At 48.6% G+C, this 13,611-nt stretch overlaps 1 protein-coding gene across 1 annotated transcript in view; it reads right to left on the bottom strand.

Moving 5' to 3' along the window:
- abcc5 (ATP-binding cassette, sub-family C (CFTR/MRP), member 5) overlaps positions 1-13,611 on the bottom strand; it is a gene marked incomplete at its 5' end in the record, with an annotated part of 53,159 nt that overhangs the window by 13,158 nt on the left and 26,390 nt on the right. Inside the window, 9 exons of the mRNA XM_079513710.1 lie at positions 2,275-2,557; positions 4,344-4,620; positions 4,860-5,044; positions 5,559-5,652; positions 7,529-7,672; positions 8,113-8,316; positions 8,746-8,818; positions 12,600-12,724; positions 12,882-12,953. Coding sequence (XP_079369836.1) covers positions 2,275-2,557; positions 4,344-4,620; positions 4,860-5,044; positions 5,559-5,652; positions 7,529-7,672; positions 8,113-8,316; positions 8,746-8,818; positions 12,600-12,724; positions 12,882-12,953 — 1,457 coding nt within the window. The remainder of the gene's footprint in view (positions 1-2,274; positions 2,558-4,343; positions 4,621-4,859; positions 5,045-5,558; positions 5,653-7,528; positions 7,673-8,112; positions 8,317-8,745; positions 8,819-12,599; positions 12,725-12,881; positions 12,954-13,611) is intronic.

Raw genomic sequence — 13,611 nt, 5'->3', positions numbered from 1 at the left:
CTCTGGTGTCACACCATTCCTTGGATTGGCTACATAGACCAGCCACTCCTTCTTGAGGGAGTCAGGAAGTTTACTTTCACCGAGTGCCTTCTCCACGGCTTGAATCAACTCCACAATTTTCCTTGGTTGGCTACTTCTGACAGATGGCATCTTCTGTAGGTCTTCCACTATTTCAATGGCAATGGCCGTTCGATTGCCATAGCGGTTCTCTAAGACACGGAGAATGTCGTCTGCAGTGTTATAAGTAGTGAGGCGAAAGTCTTTCTTGATCCTGTCATCAAGACTGTCTAGTAACTGTATTTTCTTCACTTCTTTGGAGCCGGTTGGTTCTCCTTGTTTTTGGAGCGACTCCCAGTCTCTTCTCCACCTGTGAAAATCACGCCTGTAGCCAGAGAACTTGGGGAGAGCTGTGGGTTTCAGCTTAATGGCTGGGGAACGGGTAGGAGGACTGGCAGCAGCGTTAGTTGGTGCTGACCTTGCGTCTTCCCTTTATGAACTCAGCCTTCCTAGAAACCTGCACGGTTGCTCGGCTTTCAAGCTCTTTCAACCGACTGCGGACCTCTCTCTGGTCTTCCACTGGAATCCACTGTTGCCATTTGCAATGAGCTTGCTTTGCGGTCTCCATCAGTGATTTCAGGTGACTGAGCCTGAATTCGTAGGCCTCATGGTTGCCATCAGGTTGTACTCCAGCAACACGGTCACATTCTACTTCAGCTAGTTCTATAGCCATAGACAGTTCGTCTCTAAACTTTTGCCAAAGATCATTTTTAATTAGCTCCACAACCTCTTTCATCTTTAAGCCACATTAATTTGTTGTCCTTTCCATGTCAGCATTTTGCTGTTCGGTTAGCTCCACTGATTCCTTGTCTTTGAGCTTTGCCTCCTCCTCAGCAATGAGACCTGCCATGACGTCATCATTGGCTTCCATGACTTTGTCGGCTTCCATGGTGAGTTTATTGAAGCTCTCTTTGAGCTGACCTTCTGACATGTCGTCGTGATTTCTGATGATACTGTTTGCTAGTCGTGTGAAGGATCGTTTTGCTGTAGTCCGCTCATTTTTTAGCTGTTCCACTGTTATCCTGACTGTTGATTCAGCCATGTTGGATTTTGGGTCCACTTCCTGTTTACAAGGTGGATATTTTATTTTTTCCAGGTCACTGTTTTTACTGTTCCAGCTCACAGCCCCGGTTTTTCACTGCCAAGCTATCTAGTGTATTTTGCAGTTTCCCTGCTTGAAAGGGATGGTACAGACCATAGGGAGATTTTAACTGGGTTTCACTCATACAATGACCACACAGTTTCCTTCTTTTTACTCTTCTTTACTTTGTTTGTAGTTGAGTACAGTTGTACAGGCATGGGCATTGAGTAAGCAAGGCAGTAAGGTGAAAAACCTTAAAGGGAAAATAAAAAAGAACTATTGTAAGTATAATGCACATTAAATCAATACACAATACACATACTTTGCATATCTGTTTTAAACACCTGTAAATATCATTCTTACTTAGTAGTGTCTCTTAATCAACTCATTTCTAAATCAATTCATTTCTACTCAATTCGTTTTTAAACTGTTTTTAAACATAATAAACTCGTGAAATGTAAATTAAATAAACTGAATTAATTAGTATCATTGAACCGTTTTTATCAACCAACAATCAATTCAAATGTATTTTAAATCAATAATCATGTTCATGTCCAATTGGCCATCATGTTTCCTTTGACTTCTAGTCATCACACAACAACAACAAACAATAACAAGTGTCCATGAACTGGCATGCAACCGGCATGATCTGTAAACAAATAAACAGTTCTCTCTCACCGGCTGTCTCTCCAACTTTTATATGGCTGCACCGTTCTGCTGTGATGTTTCAGTGTGTGTGTTGCTCCTGTTTGGATCCACACTGTGGTTTCTCATGGAGGTTTGTGTAGGATTTTATCTTTCCTCCTCTCTTCCTGTGTTTGGCCAACGCCCTACTCTCAGGTGCAGTGAATGCACTGACGCTGATTAGTCAGGCAATTGGGGAGTGATTGAGTGACAATCAGCTGAGTGTCAGTGGCAATGAGTGTCAGTCATGATGTTAACCCTTTGCTCTCCATTTCTCCAAGTTGACTTCACAATACCGGGTAGTGGGTTACCATTGATATTGATCAGACTGATGCTAGGTTGTCTCTAGTGGCTTTAATGGCTTAGTTTTGATTTCGTTTTACATCAGTTTTCCTCAGTGTAAAAACTTTTTCATCACAGTTGCGGTCAACCAAATCAACACTGCATCGTACCTGTCCATGTAGTGGCGAGTGCGCCCGTAGGCCTGCAGCGTGCTCAGGCCCTGCACGCTGGACGAGACGTGAGACAGGAAGGGAGACAGCGTCAGGTTGTCCAGGCGCTTGAGCTCGCGCACAAAGACCCGCGAGACCGCGTGGAGCAGCGAGAACAGCACGACCAGCGGCACCGCCGCCGCCAGGAACCATGGGAAGACGCAGCCCACCACGGCCAGGCAGAAGAACACCAGCAGCACGTTCTGGATGAACATCTCTGCCTGGAACGGCAGGCGGCTGTCAACTACAGACAGGCAGGCAGGCAGGCAGACAGACAGACAGACAGACAGACAGACAGACAGACAGACAGAGGTAGAGACATAATCAGAATAAACGTTGTTGTCACCTCCATAGTACACACTCAGCATACATGGGAGCAAAATATGGTTCTCCGTAACTCATGGTGCTTGTCACATGAAAAACAACAATAGACACATTTTAAATGAGGCAAAAACATTAAAAACAAGGAGAGAGAGCAGCATTAAAACATTGGTTTGAAAAAAAAAGGTAATCTGTGTGCTAGACAGACAGAGAGGGAGAGAGAGGGAGTGACAGACATCGACATCAACACATTATTCTGATCGCTATAGTTGCACCAGAGGGAGCTCCACTGATCTCATTCCCCACAAATACTATTATGGCACCAAAATGTGGAACCAGCCATTAAAAAGTGTGAGCCCTACCCTCCTTCAAAACCGCCATAAAAGAGAACCTGTCTGCAATTTGCAGACCATTTGTAGACAGGCCCTAAACAAGTCTTCTAGCTTGCCAAAATGTATAATTCACCCCCCACTGCCTTTTCTGTAAATATACTGTTACTATATCTTGATGAACTAAACACACAGGACTGTCTGTGTTATCCTTTTAGCATTATTGCAACTGTACCTCTGTACTTGCAAACTGTTAATTAAGTATCCAATACATCATTCAAAGCAGGCAGGTTTTCTGTGTCATGTGATGTTGTGGTACTTTCATCCATGTCACAAAAAGTGGGATCTTTTCGTCCAGCCCATGGTCAATGTATGAGGAATTCAAATATTAATCTGTAATGTCTAAAAAATGTTGTCTAAAAATTTTCTTTCCATGTCTTTTTTCCATCCGTTATATACTTTCTTCTCAATAAAAAATAAGTGAAAAAGTTTTGCTGTGTCATGTGAAGTCGTGGTACATTCATCCATGTCCTTAGAGAAGCAGGTGAGTATAAGGCTGTGTAATGTTGTAGTGTTGTGGTGTGGTGGTGGTACCTTACCTTCATCCATGTCCTTATAAGGCTGTGTAATGTTGTAGTGTGGTGGTGTGGTGGTGGTACCTTACCTTCATCCATGTCCTTATAAGGCTGTGTAATGTTGTAGTGTGGTGGTGTGGTGGTGGTACCTTACCTTCATCCATGTCCTTATAAGGCTGTGTAATGTTGTAGTGTGGTGGTGGTACCTTACCTTCATCCATGTCCTTATAAGGCTGTGTAATGTTGTAGTGTGGTGGTGTGGTGGTGGTACCTTACCTTCATCCATGTCCTTATAAGGCTGTGTAATGTTGTAGTGTGGTGGTGTGGTGGTGGTACCTTACCTTCATCCATGTCCTTATAAGGCTGTGTAATGTTGTAGTGTGGTGGTGTGGTGGTGGTGGTACCTTACCTTCATCCATGTCCTTATAAGGCTGTGTAATGTTGTAGTGTGGTGGTGTGGTGGTGGTACCTTACCTTCATCCATGTCCTTATAAGGCTGTGTAATGTTGTAGTGTGGTGGTGTGGTGGTGGTGGTGGTACCTTACCTTCATCCATGTCCTTATAAGGCTGTGTAATGTTGTAGTGTGGTGGTGTGGTGGTGGTACCTTACCTTCATCCATGTCCTTATAAGGCTGTGTAATGTTGTAGTGTGGTGGTGTGGTGGTGGTACCTTACCTTCATCCATGTCCTTATAAGGCTGTGTAATGTTGTAGTGTGGTGGTGTGGTGGTGGTACCTTACCTTCATCCATGTCCTTATAAGGCTGTGTAATGTTGTAGTGTGGTGGTGTGGTGGTGGTACCTTACCTTCATCCATGTCCTTAGAGAAGCGCATGAGTATTCGACCGCTCGGCGTCGTGTCAAAGAACTTCATGGGGCTCCTCAGAATCTTCCGGAACAACTCTTCGTGCAGCGCAGAGGACGCTCTCAGCGTCCCCTTGACAAACACCACTCCTCTCAGCAGTTTGAGCAGCAACATGACGCCCATGGAGGAGGCGTACACCACTGCGTACTGATGCTTCATGGGATTGTCCCTCATGCTGTCACTGACCACCGAACTGTTACCGAGCAACACTGTCGTGTTCTGCACGCACGCACGCACGCACGCACGCACGCACGCACGCACGCACGCACATACACACATACACGCGCACATACACACATACACACATACACGCGCACATACACGCGCACATACATGCGCGCACACACACACACACACACACACACACACAGAAATTATCACTTCACTGTAATCTGGTAAAATAAAATAAAATGTGGACCTCGCTGGGGGTCCCATACGTTGACAACAGTAGTACTCACTCCACTGCCTTGGTTAATCCAGTAGCTGAGCCACCAGGTGCAGAAGGCTGAACTTCCCACGTTGAGAACAAACAGCAGCAGGATGGATGAACACACCAGGACTCCTCCTGAAGCACGCATGTACTCCTTATACACCCTCCATGACACCCCGCCGTGCGCACACTCCTCTGGTAACACACACTGACCTGCACGCACACGCACGCACGCACGCACGCACGCACGCACACACATTTCGATTTCTTTATTTGAATCCACAAATTACAATTAATTTTACAAGGAAACAAATATAACGGGGTTGACAGTTCATGTTCACTTAAGGATACACATGGCACCTCCTCCTCCACACAGACAAACTGCCTATAACAGCCGAAACAGAACAGTATTTGGACACAGACACACACACACACACACACACACACACGCACACTCCAGTTCTAGGCTAAATAGTAGGGGGGGACTTTTTACCAGCTGCTATGCAATAGCAAGCTGAGTCTATCATCGACGTGCAAGCTAATGCAGCTTGTTAATTATTTTCAACCTCTAAGGTATATTAATCACAAACGGTAGTTCAATGTTGAAAATGAGTGGTATTTCCCTTTAAGTTAATGGTTAGGTGCTGTGTTCATTCTACCAAGACAGATTGATTACTGATAGAACTGACTAAATGTTGCTTATTGATCAGTGATCAGTGATCAGTACCGTTGTCCTGGCTGGCCGGCTGATCTTTCTTCACAGATCCTGCTTTCTTCTCTGTTGTTTTCTTCAGTGAACTGCCTGGTTTCATACCCGGAGCCTGCAATTCACAAACATCTGCTCAGAACATTATCTCATCAGATATATGTCCAGTCTAATCTAATCAAAACAGGTGGCGGAGCTGGCAGAATTGAGCATGCTGTGATTCTCATTAGGAGTGACAAGGTGTGACGAGATCAGAAATGACTACAGTACAGGAGAGAGAGAGAGAGAGAGAGAGAGAGAATTTCACCCACACCTCTTTGTCCCTGTATACTAAATATCTTGGCACTGTCATCTCTGCTCACAATCTGTCTTTATCACTGCTATGCCAAATGACACTCAACTGTTTCTATCCTTCTCCCCTGTGCCACTCAGGTGGAAGAGTGCATCACTGCATGCCTGGCTGACATCTCACAGTGGATGTCTTCTAACCACCTCAAGCTGCACCCACACAAGACCGAGCTTCTCCAAGTCCTGCTCCATGCAGGAGCTAACTGTTTCCATAGACAACGCCATGGTGACTTCGGTTCCAACAGCAGGGAACCTTGGTGAGGTCCTGGACAGTCAGCTCTCATTCAAAGCACACATTACAGCGGTCACTCGATCCTGTATGTTTACACTCTATAACATTAGAAGGATCATTAGACCTTCCTCACCCAGGAGTCAGCCCAGCTCCTTATCCAGACATCAGTCATAGCAAAACTTGACTATTGTAACTCCTTCCTTACTGGCCTACCGTCATGTGCACGTAAGCCTCTCCAATTGATCCAGAATGCCGCAGTACGCTTGGTCTTCAACCAGCCAAAATTCTCACATGTCTCCCCCCTTCTCTGCTCCCTCCATTGGCTCCCGGTTGCTGCCCGTACAGTACAAAACTCTGATGCTGGAATTCAAAGCAACCAAAGGTATGGCCCCATATCTTCAAAGTCCGATCGGACCCTAGGCTACAACCCATAGCTTTACTGTACAGATGTTCTACAGATGTTAGACAGATGCTACTGTAGGTTCTTAGCTTCCTGATATGATTGTTGATGACTATTTTGTATGTATTTGATGTATTACTTTGTGTTGTTCTTGCTTACTGTAAATCGCTCTGGATTAAGAGCGTCTGCTAAATGCCTAAATTGCAAATTGTAATGTTATGCCAATATATTGTCTCTGTCGGGTGGAAACCTCAAATGTCCAAAACTGTTACTTTTCAGGATTCAAATTCAACAGTATCAAAAATAGCAGATCTACAAGTGCGAGAGATCCGTTCGAGATCAGAGCTTTGTGGTGTCCGACAGCAACGATATATAGACAGACCCACAGAGTACCGGTGTCACTGGTCCCCAAGTACTTTGGGCCTGAAACCTAAGACGCAAAGTTATACTGCGTTCACACGGGCAGATGCAAAGATACAGTCTACCATTCATTTTCAATGGAATCCAGCAACATGAAGATGCATCCGACGTTTGTAGCTGCTGCAAAAGCTACAAAGCTACAAAGCTACAAGAACGTTCAGCTGGTTTAAACTTCAGCTACAAAGATACAAATACGCTGTGTAGCTTTGCATCTTTGTATCTTTTGCATGTGTCCGTGTGAACGAACGCAGCATTAAGGGCCTTGCAAACGGGGAGCGATAAAACACACCTATAGTTCATTTTCAATGAGACCTGCGTTTTTGCTCAGAGAAGTCGCGGTGCGACAACGCAAGCATATTTACGTGAGCGCGGTCCCGTGAATTTGTTGCACGCGTGCTCGTTACGTGCACACGCCCGCGACTCACCAAACCTGGATTCTGTTTAGCTTTTTTTCTAAACAGACCTGGAGGAGACCTGTGTTGATCCAGGCAACAACGCCTGTGTTCCTCGCTTCACGTTTGCAAGGCCCTTTAGGCGTCACTCAGCTTGTGACTGAATGACGCTGGTTGTATTGGCGGTCGCCGTGGTTACCTCAGCGTGCGGCGGGTCTCCTAGCTGCAGGTTGTTGAACATGGACGCGTAATCTCCATTCAGCTTCATCAGGTCGTCATGGTTACCACGCTCCACTATACTCCCCTCTCTCATTAGGATGACGTCGTCACACTCTACCAGGTACTGAACACACGCACGCACGCACGCACGCACGCACGCACGCACGCACGCACACACGCACGCACGCCCACACACAGACACAGACACAGACACACACACACACACACACACACACACACACACACACACACACACACACACACACAGATTGTTTCTAAAGTTGTTTCTAAAAAATGTTTTACTTGTAAAACTGTGATGTGACAATAAAGATGGTTCTGATTCTGATTCTGAACAATACTTGAGGGGGTTTGGTTTTGGACTGGAAGCAGCACCAGTTGAGAGGGTTTGGTTTTGGACTGGAAGCAGCACCAGTTGAGAGGGTTTGGTTTTGGACTGGAAGCAGCACCAGTTGAGGGGGTTTGGTTTTGGACTGGAAGCAGCACCAGTTGAGGGGGTTTGGTTTTGGACTGGAAGCAGCACCAGTTGAGTATATATTTATATACCTGGAGTTGGTGAGTGATGAAGATGACGGTCTTGTGACGAAGGTGTTTCTTGATGCCACTGTTGAAGACGTGGTTGGCCACGTGCGCGTCCAGCGCGCTCAGAGGGTCGTCCAGCAGGTAGACGTCGCGGTCACTGTACAGCGCACGGGCCAAGCTGATTCGCTGCCGCTGGCCGCCACTCAAAGTGGCGCCGCGCTCCCCGATCTGAGAACGGAGAAAAAACATGATTAGTTGCCAGTGGTGGAAAGTAACTAAGTACATTTAAGCACTGTGCTAAAGTACAATTTTGAGGTATTTGCACGTATTTCCAATTTCCAATTTTACTTCAACTCCACTGCATCTCGGATCCAAATATTGTACTTTTACTCCACTGCATTTATTTGAAAACTTTAGTTACTAGTTACTTTGTAGATTTAGATTATTATTACAAAACATACAGTAACCACTTCAGCGCTATACACATTTCGGCCATTTGAAAATAGCAAATCTACGAGCTCACAATGTGTTGTGATGCGACACATTGTGACCTTGTAGATCTGCTATTTTCAAACCGATTCTGAGCTTGTTGATTGGATATTCTCACTATTGTTTGTTTCACTATTATTATGTTGCAGGAGGAAGAGATGGCGTCACCTCAGTGAGGTCAGAGTTGGGCAGCAGAGCCAGGTCCGGTCTCAGACTGACTGTACTCAGGACACATTGATACCTGGACAGAAACAGACAAAGAGGGACAAAGACAACGATTGGACCTGCTAGCGTTTCACTTCCTGGCGTTACAACCAAACGGATTAATTATAATAAGCTACAGTTATAAAGGCTCCGACCGAGCGCTTGGGTGGCGGCGTGGTGCAGTGGTAAATGTCAGGATCTGTCTCTCCACAGACCATGTCAGCCCTGGCCACTCCCACTTTCCGTTCCACACTGCAGTCCCATTTACTCACCTGTCTCCAACTCCCTCGTCATCCCACCTGTGAACTATTCTACAATCACCTTCCCCCTATAAGACTGGACTCATAGCAAGCATGCATTGTCAGTTCATAGTTTGATGTCGTCGGTGCATGTTTCCAGATTGACTACCATGTCATTTTCTGTTTGGTTCCTGAGTGAGATTTATTCCTGTTTCCTATGTTCTACTCAAGGATAAGATTTATTCCTGTTTCCTGCGTTCTACTCAAGTGTGAGACTTATGCCTTGATTCCTGAGTTCTACTTCAGTCAGTTCAGTGTAAGATTTTGCCAATTTTCCTTATTAAATACTTTGAAATCGACACTGTTTCCTGTGACTCTGCATATTGGGTTCAATTCTCTCTGCATCCTAACATTATGAACTGACCGTAAAGATGAACCCAGCAGAGTTACTAGTGTTGACAAGGAAGGTGCTGAACTTTGAAACTGTTGTTGATTGTCTTGTGGCATCTCCTCCAAATTTTCCTTATTAAATACTTTGAAATCGACACTGTTTTCTGTGACTCTGCATATTGGGTTCAATTCTCTCTGCATCCTAACATTATGAACTGACCGTAAAGATTAACCCAGCAGAGTTACTAGTGTTGACAAGGAAGGTGCTGAACTTTGAAACTGTTGTTGATTGTCTTGTGGCATCTCCTCCAAACCTGCGTGCTGAACTCCAGAAGGAGATTACAGTACACCAGCAGTGGTTCAAAGAGAGGCCATGGACAAACCATTTTGTTCCCTACCTGGATGTTGTTAATGGGAGGCTTAATAGCTTTGTGGAGACTAGCTCACCCCATGTTTCCCAGCCAGCTCCTCACTCAATTAGGGTTGGAGTGATGAGCCTACGTCCCACTAGCCTGGATGCTAACCAGCAGAACACTCACTCTGTGGATTTAATTCCCCATTTTCGCGGCAATGAAGAGGTTCCGGTTTATTCTAATCACACTCAAAATCCTTTGTATGGCACCCGTCTGGCGCGGGGAGGTCCCCGTTGTGTCAACAGGCGGGGGGGTGTCTCCCTGGGTCTCCCAGTCACCAAGCCCACCCGGCCAGCCTGTCCTGACAGTGTGGGGAACCGGGGGCCTGCTAAGAGAAGGCATGGCCGCCAACAACACCAGGTACCTCCGCCGCCCAGCTCTCCACGGCCCAGCCTGCCCAGCCCTCCTCTGTCCAGTTCTCCGCCGCCCAGCCTGCCCAGCACTCCCCTACCCGGCACCCCGCTGCACGGCATCTAGAGCACTGTGTTGCCCAGCATCCACCAGCCCTTCCAGCCTGCTGTCTCCATTGGTGACCTGCCTGTGCCCTCTGCACCCTCACTGGTGATATCTACTGCCGACCTGCCAGAGCCCTTGCCAGCCATCTCCCTAGATGTCCTGCCTGCGCCCTCTGCACCCTCGACAGCCCTATCAGCCAGTGACCTGCCAGAGCCCTTGTCGGTCATCTCCAGTGGTGATCGTTTCAGACGAAGGTTATGGAAGCTCTGGCCCTGGGCTTTTTGTTCGGCTGCTTCCGTCAGCTGCTGTCTGCCGGCTCTCCATCTCCAGAGTCTGCAGCATCCTCATCTCCTGGGTGTGCAGAGTCCTCTGGGGTCCCGTCACCAGAGTCTGCAGCATCCTCCTCCTGTCCTGAGTATGCAGTTCCGCCTGTAGTCCCGCCTCCAGTGTCTGCAGTTCCGCCTGCATCCCCGCCTCCAGTGTCTGCAGCTCCGCCTGCATCCCCGCCTCCAGTGTCGGCAGCTCCGCCTGCATCCCCGCCTCCAGTGTCTGCAGCTCCGCCTGCATCCCCGCCTCCAGTGTCTGCAGCTCCGCCTGCATCCCCGCCTCCAGTGTCTGCAGCTCCGCCTGCATCCCCGCCTCCAGTGTCTGCAGCTCCGCCTGCATCCCCGCCTCCAGTGTCGGCAGCTCCGCCTGCATCCCCGCCTCCAGTGTCTGCAGCTCCGCCTGCATCCCCGCCTCTAGTGTCTGCAGCTCCGCCTGCATCCCCGCCTCCAGCATCCCCACCTCCAGTGTCTGCAGCTCCGCCTGCATCCCCGCCTCCAGTGTCTGCAGCTCCGCCTGCAGCTCCACCTCCTCCGCCTGCAGCCCCGCCTCCTGCGTTGGCAGCCCAGCCTCCTGTGTCTGCAGTCCCGCCTGCAGCTCCGTCTCCTCTTCCTGCAGCTCCACCTGCAGCTCTGCCTGCAGCACCTCCGGCGTCGCCTTCCGAGCCTGCAGCACCTCCGGCGTCGCCTTCCGAGCCTGCAGCATCTCCGGCGTCGCCTTCCGAACCTGCAGCACCTCCGGCGTCGCCTCCGTCTGCAGCATCTCCGGCGTCGCCTTCCGAACCTGCAGCACCTCCGGCGTCGCCTCCGTCTGCAGCATCTCCGGCGTCGCCTTCCGAACCTGCAGCACCTCCGGCGTCGCCTCCGTCTGCAGCATCCCCGGCGTCGCCTCCGTCTGCAGCATCCCTGGCGTCGCCTCCGTCTGCAGCATCCCTGGCGTCGCCTCCGTCTGCAGCATCCCTGGCGTCGCCTCCGTCTGCAGCATACCCGGCTCCGCTTCCACGGTCCTCCGCCTCGTCTCGGCCTCCAGGTCGCCCTCCTGACGGCGCCTCCTCCGCCTCGTCTCGGCCTCCAGGCCGCCCTCCTGACGGGACCTCCTCCGCCTCATCTCGGCCTCCAGGCCGCCCTCCTGACGGCACCTCCGCAGCCTCGTCTCGGCCTCCAGTCCGCCCTCCTGACGGCGCCTCCGCAGCATCGTCTCGGCCTCCAGGCCGCCCTCCGGACGACGCCTCCACGTCTCGACCTCTGGGCCGCCCTCCGGATGATGTCACTGCCTCATCCCAGCATCCTGGCCGTCCCCCAGATGACACCTCTGCTGCCTCATCCCAGCGTCCTGGCCGTCCCCCCGATGGAGCTCGTTCTGCCACCTCCCATCCTCCTGGCCGCCCCCCTGAAGATCCCCTTTGCTCTGGTCCTTTGCCTCAGGTTCCCTCCTCCAGGCCCCCTCCACCCGCCCTGCTCGTCCCTCGGCAATGTTGTGGGACGTCTGGTATCCGTCCCTTGAGAGGGGGGTACTGTCAGGGTCTGTCTCTCCACAGACCATGTCAGCCCTGGCCACTCCCACTTTCCGTTCCACACTGCAGTCCCATTTACTCACCTGTCTCCAACTCCCTCGTCATCCCACCTGTGAACTATTCTACAATCACCTTCCCCCTATAAGACTGGACTCATAGCAAGCATGCATTGTCAGTTCATAGTTTGATGTCGTCGGTGCATGTTTCCAGATTGACTACCATGTCATTTTCTGTTTGGTTCCTGAGTGAGATTTATTCCTGTTTCCTATGTTCTACTCAAGGATAAGATTTATTCCTGTTTCCTGCATTCTACTCAAGTGTGAGACTTATGCCTTGATTCCTGAGTTCTACTTCAGTGTAAGATTTTGCCAATTTTCCTTATTAAATACTTTGAAATCGACACTGTTTCCTGTGACTCTGCATATTGGGTTTAATTCTCTCTGCATCCTAACATACTTCTTCCCAAACAGGAACTAGTCTCACCTCTCTTCCTGGTACTCCTTGCCAAACAGGATGTTGTCTCGTATCGTAGCGTTAAAGATCCAGGCCTGCTGGGCGACGTAGGCGAAGTCTCCTCTGACACGGACACTGCCCTCCAACAGAGACATCTGGCCACCATTGATATGGCATCAATAACTACAGTCAATCATTAGCAATGTATTTTTATATATATATATATATATATATATAAAATTCTTCCATTTGAAACATGTATGTCACTGGTGGATATTTTAAATACATTAATTAATTTAAACATTGTGGTACCTGTCCAAGGATGGAAGACAGCAGAGAACTTTTCCCACTGCCGACACTCCCACATACTCCAACCAACGTCCCCTGAACCACACAGAAAGATGGACAGACGGACAGACAGAAAGATGGACAGACAGACAGACAGACAGACAGATTCATTGTCAGTATACCTAGGGCACAAATCTAAGGGTCCAATCCGTTTGTCAGTGGCAGAAATTTTATTTTGACAAATGTCCACCACAAGCCAGCACAATGTGTCTACCTGCTTGATGCTGAGGTGGATACCGGCATAGATATTAAAATCACACCTGATTGAACTGAGTGGTGCAACTCTCCTCTCCCCTCCTGCCCCCCCCCCCCCCCCCCTCTCTCTCTCTCTCTTTCTCTCATTAGCAGGCAACAGTGCAGCACTATCTCTCTCTCTGTTTCTGGCACAACAGCGCCACTTTTGCCCCTACTGGTACTCATAGTTACATAGTCACATAGGTTAACACAGACATTGCTGTTCCTTGGAGTGGTTGCACCACTCAAATGTGAGTACTTTTCCCACCACTACCTACTTGTATTAAAGGACAACTTTATTTTTTTTCAACCAAGGTTCATGTTTTAGGTTGTTATTAGAGAAAGTAAAAGATGAGTGTTATTTGTTTTTTTCATTTGCTGCTTTCTTTAGTTTTAGGGATTGTAGCTGTTTTTGACAGGGGGGCGGGGGCATTCGAGCATGGGGCTAAATATGTAAATT

Source organism: Electrona antarctica (genome assembly GCF_951216825.1).
Source record: "Electrona antarctica genome assembly, chromosome: 11".
In the NCBI taxonomy this organism is placed as follows: domain Eukaryota; kingdom Metazoa; phylum Chordata; class Actinopteri; order Myctophiformes; family Myctophidae; genus Electrona; species Electrona antarctica.
The sequence above is the reverse complement of the archived record's forward strand: the minus strand, read 5'-3'. Positions and strand labels throughout refer to the sequence as shown.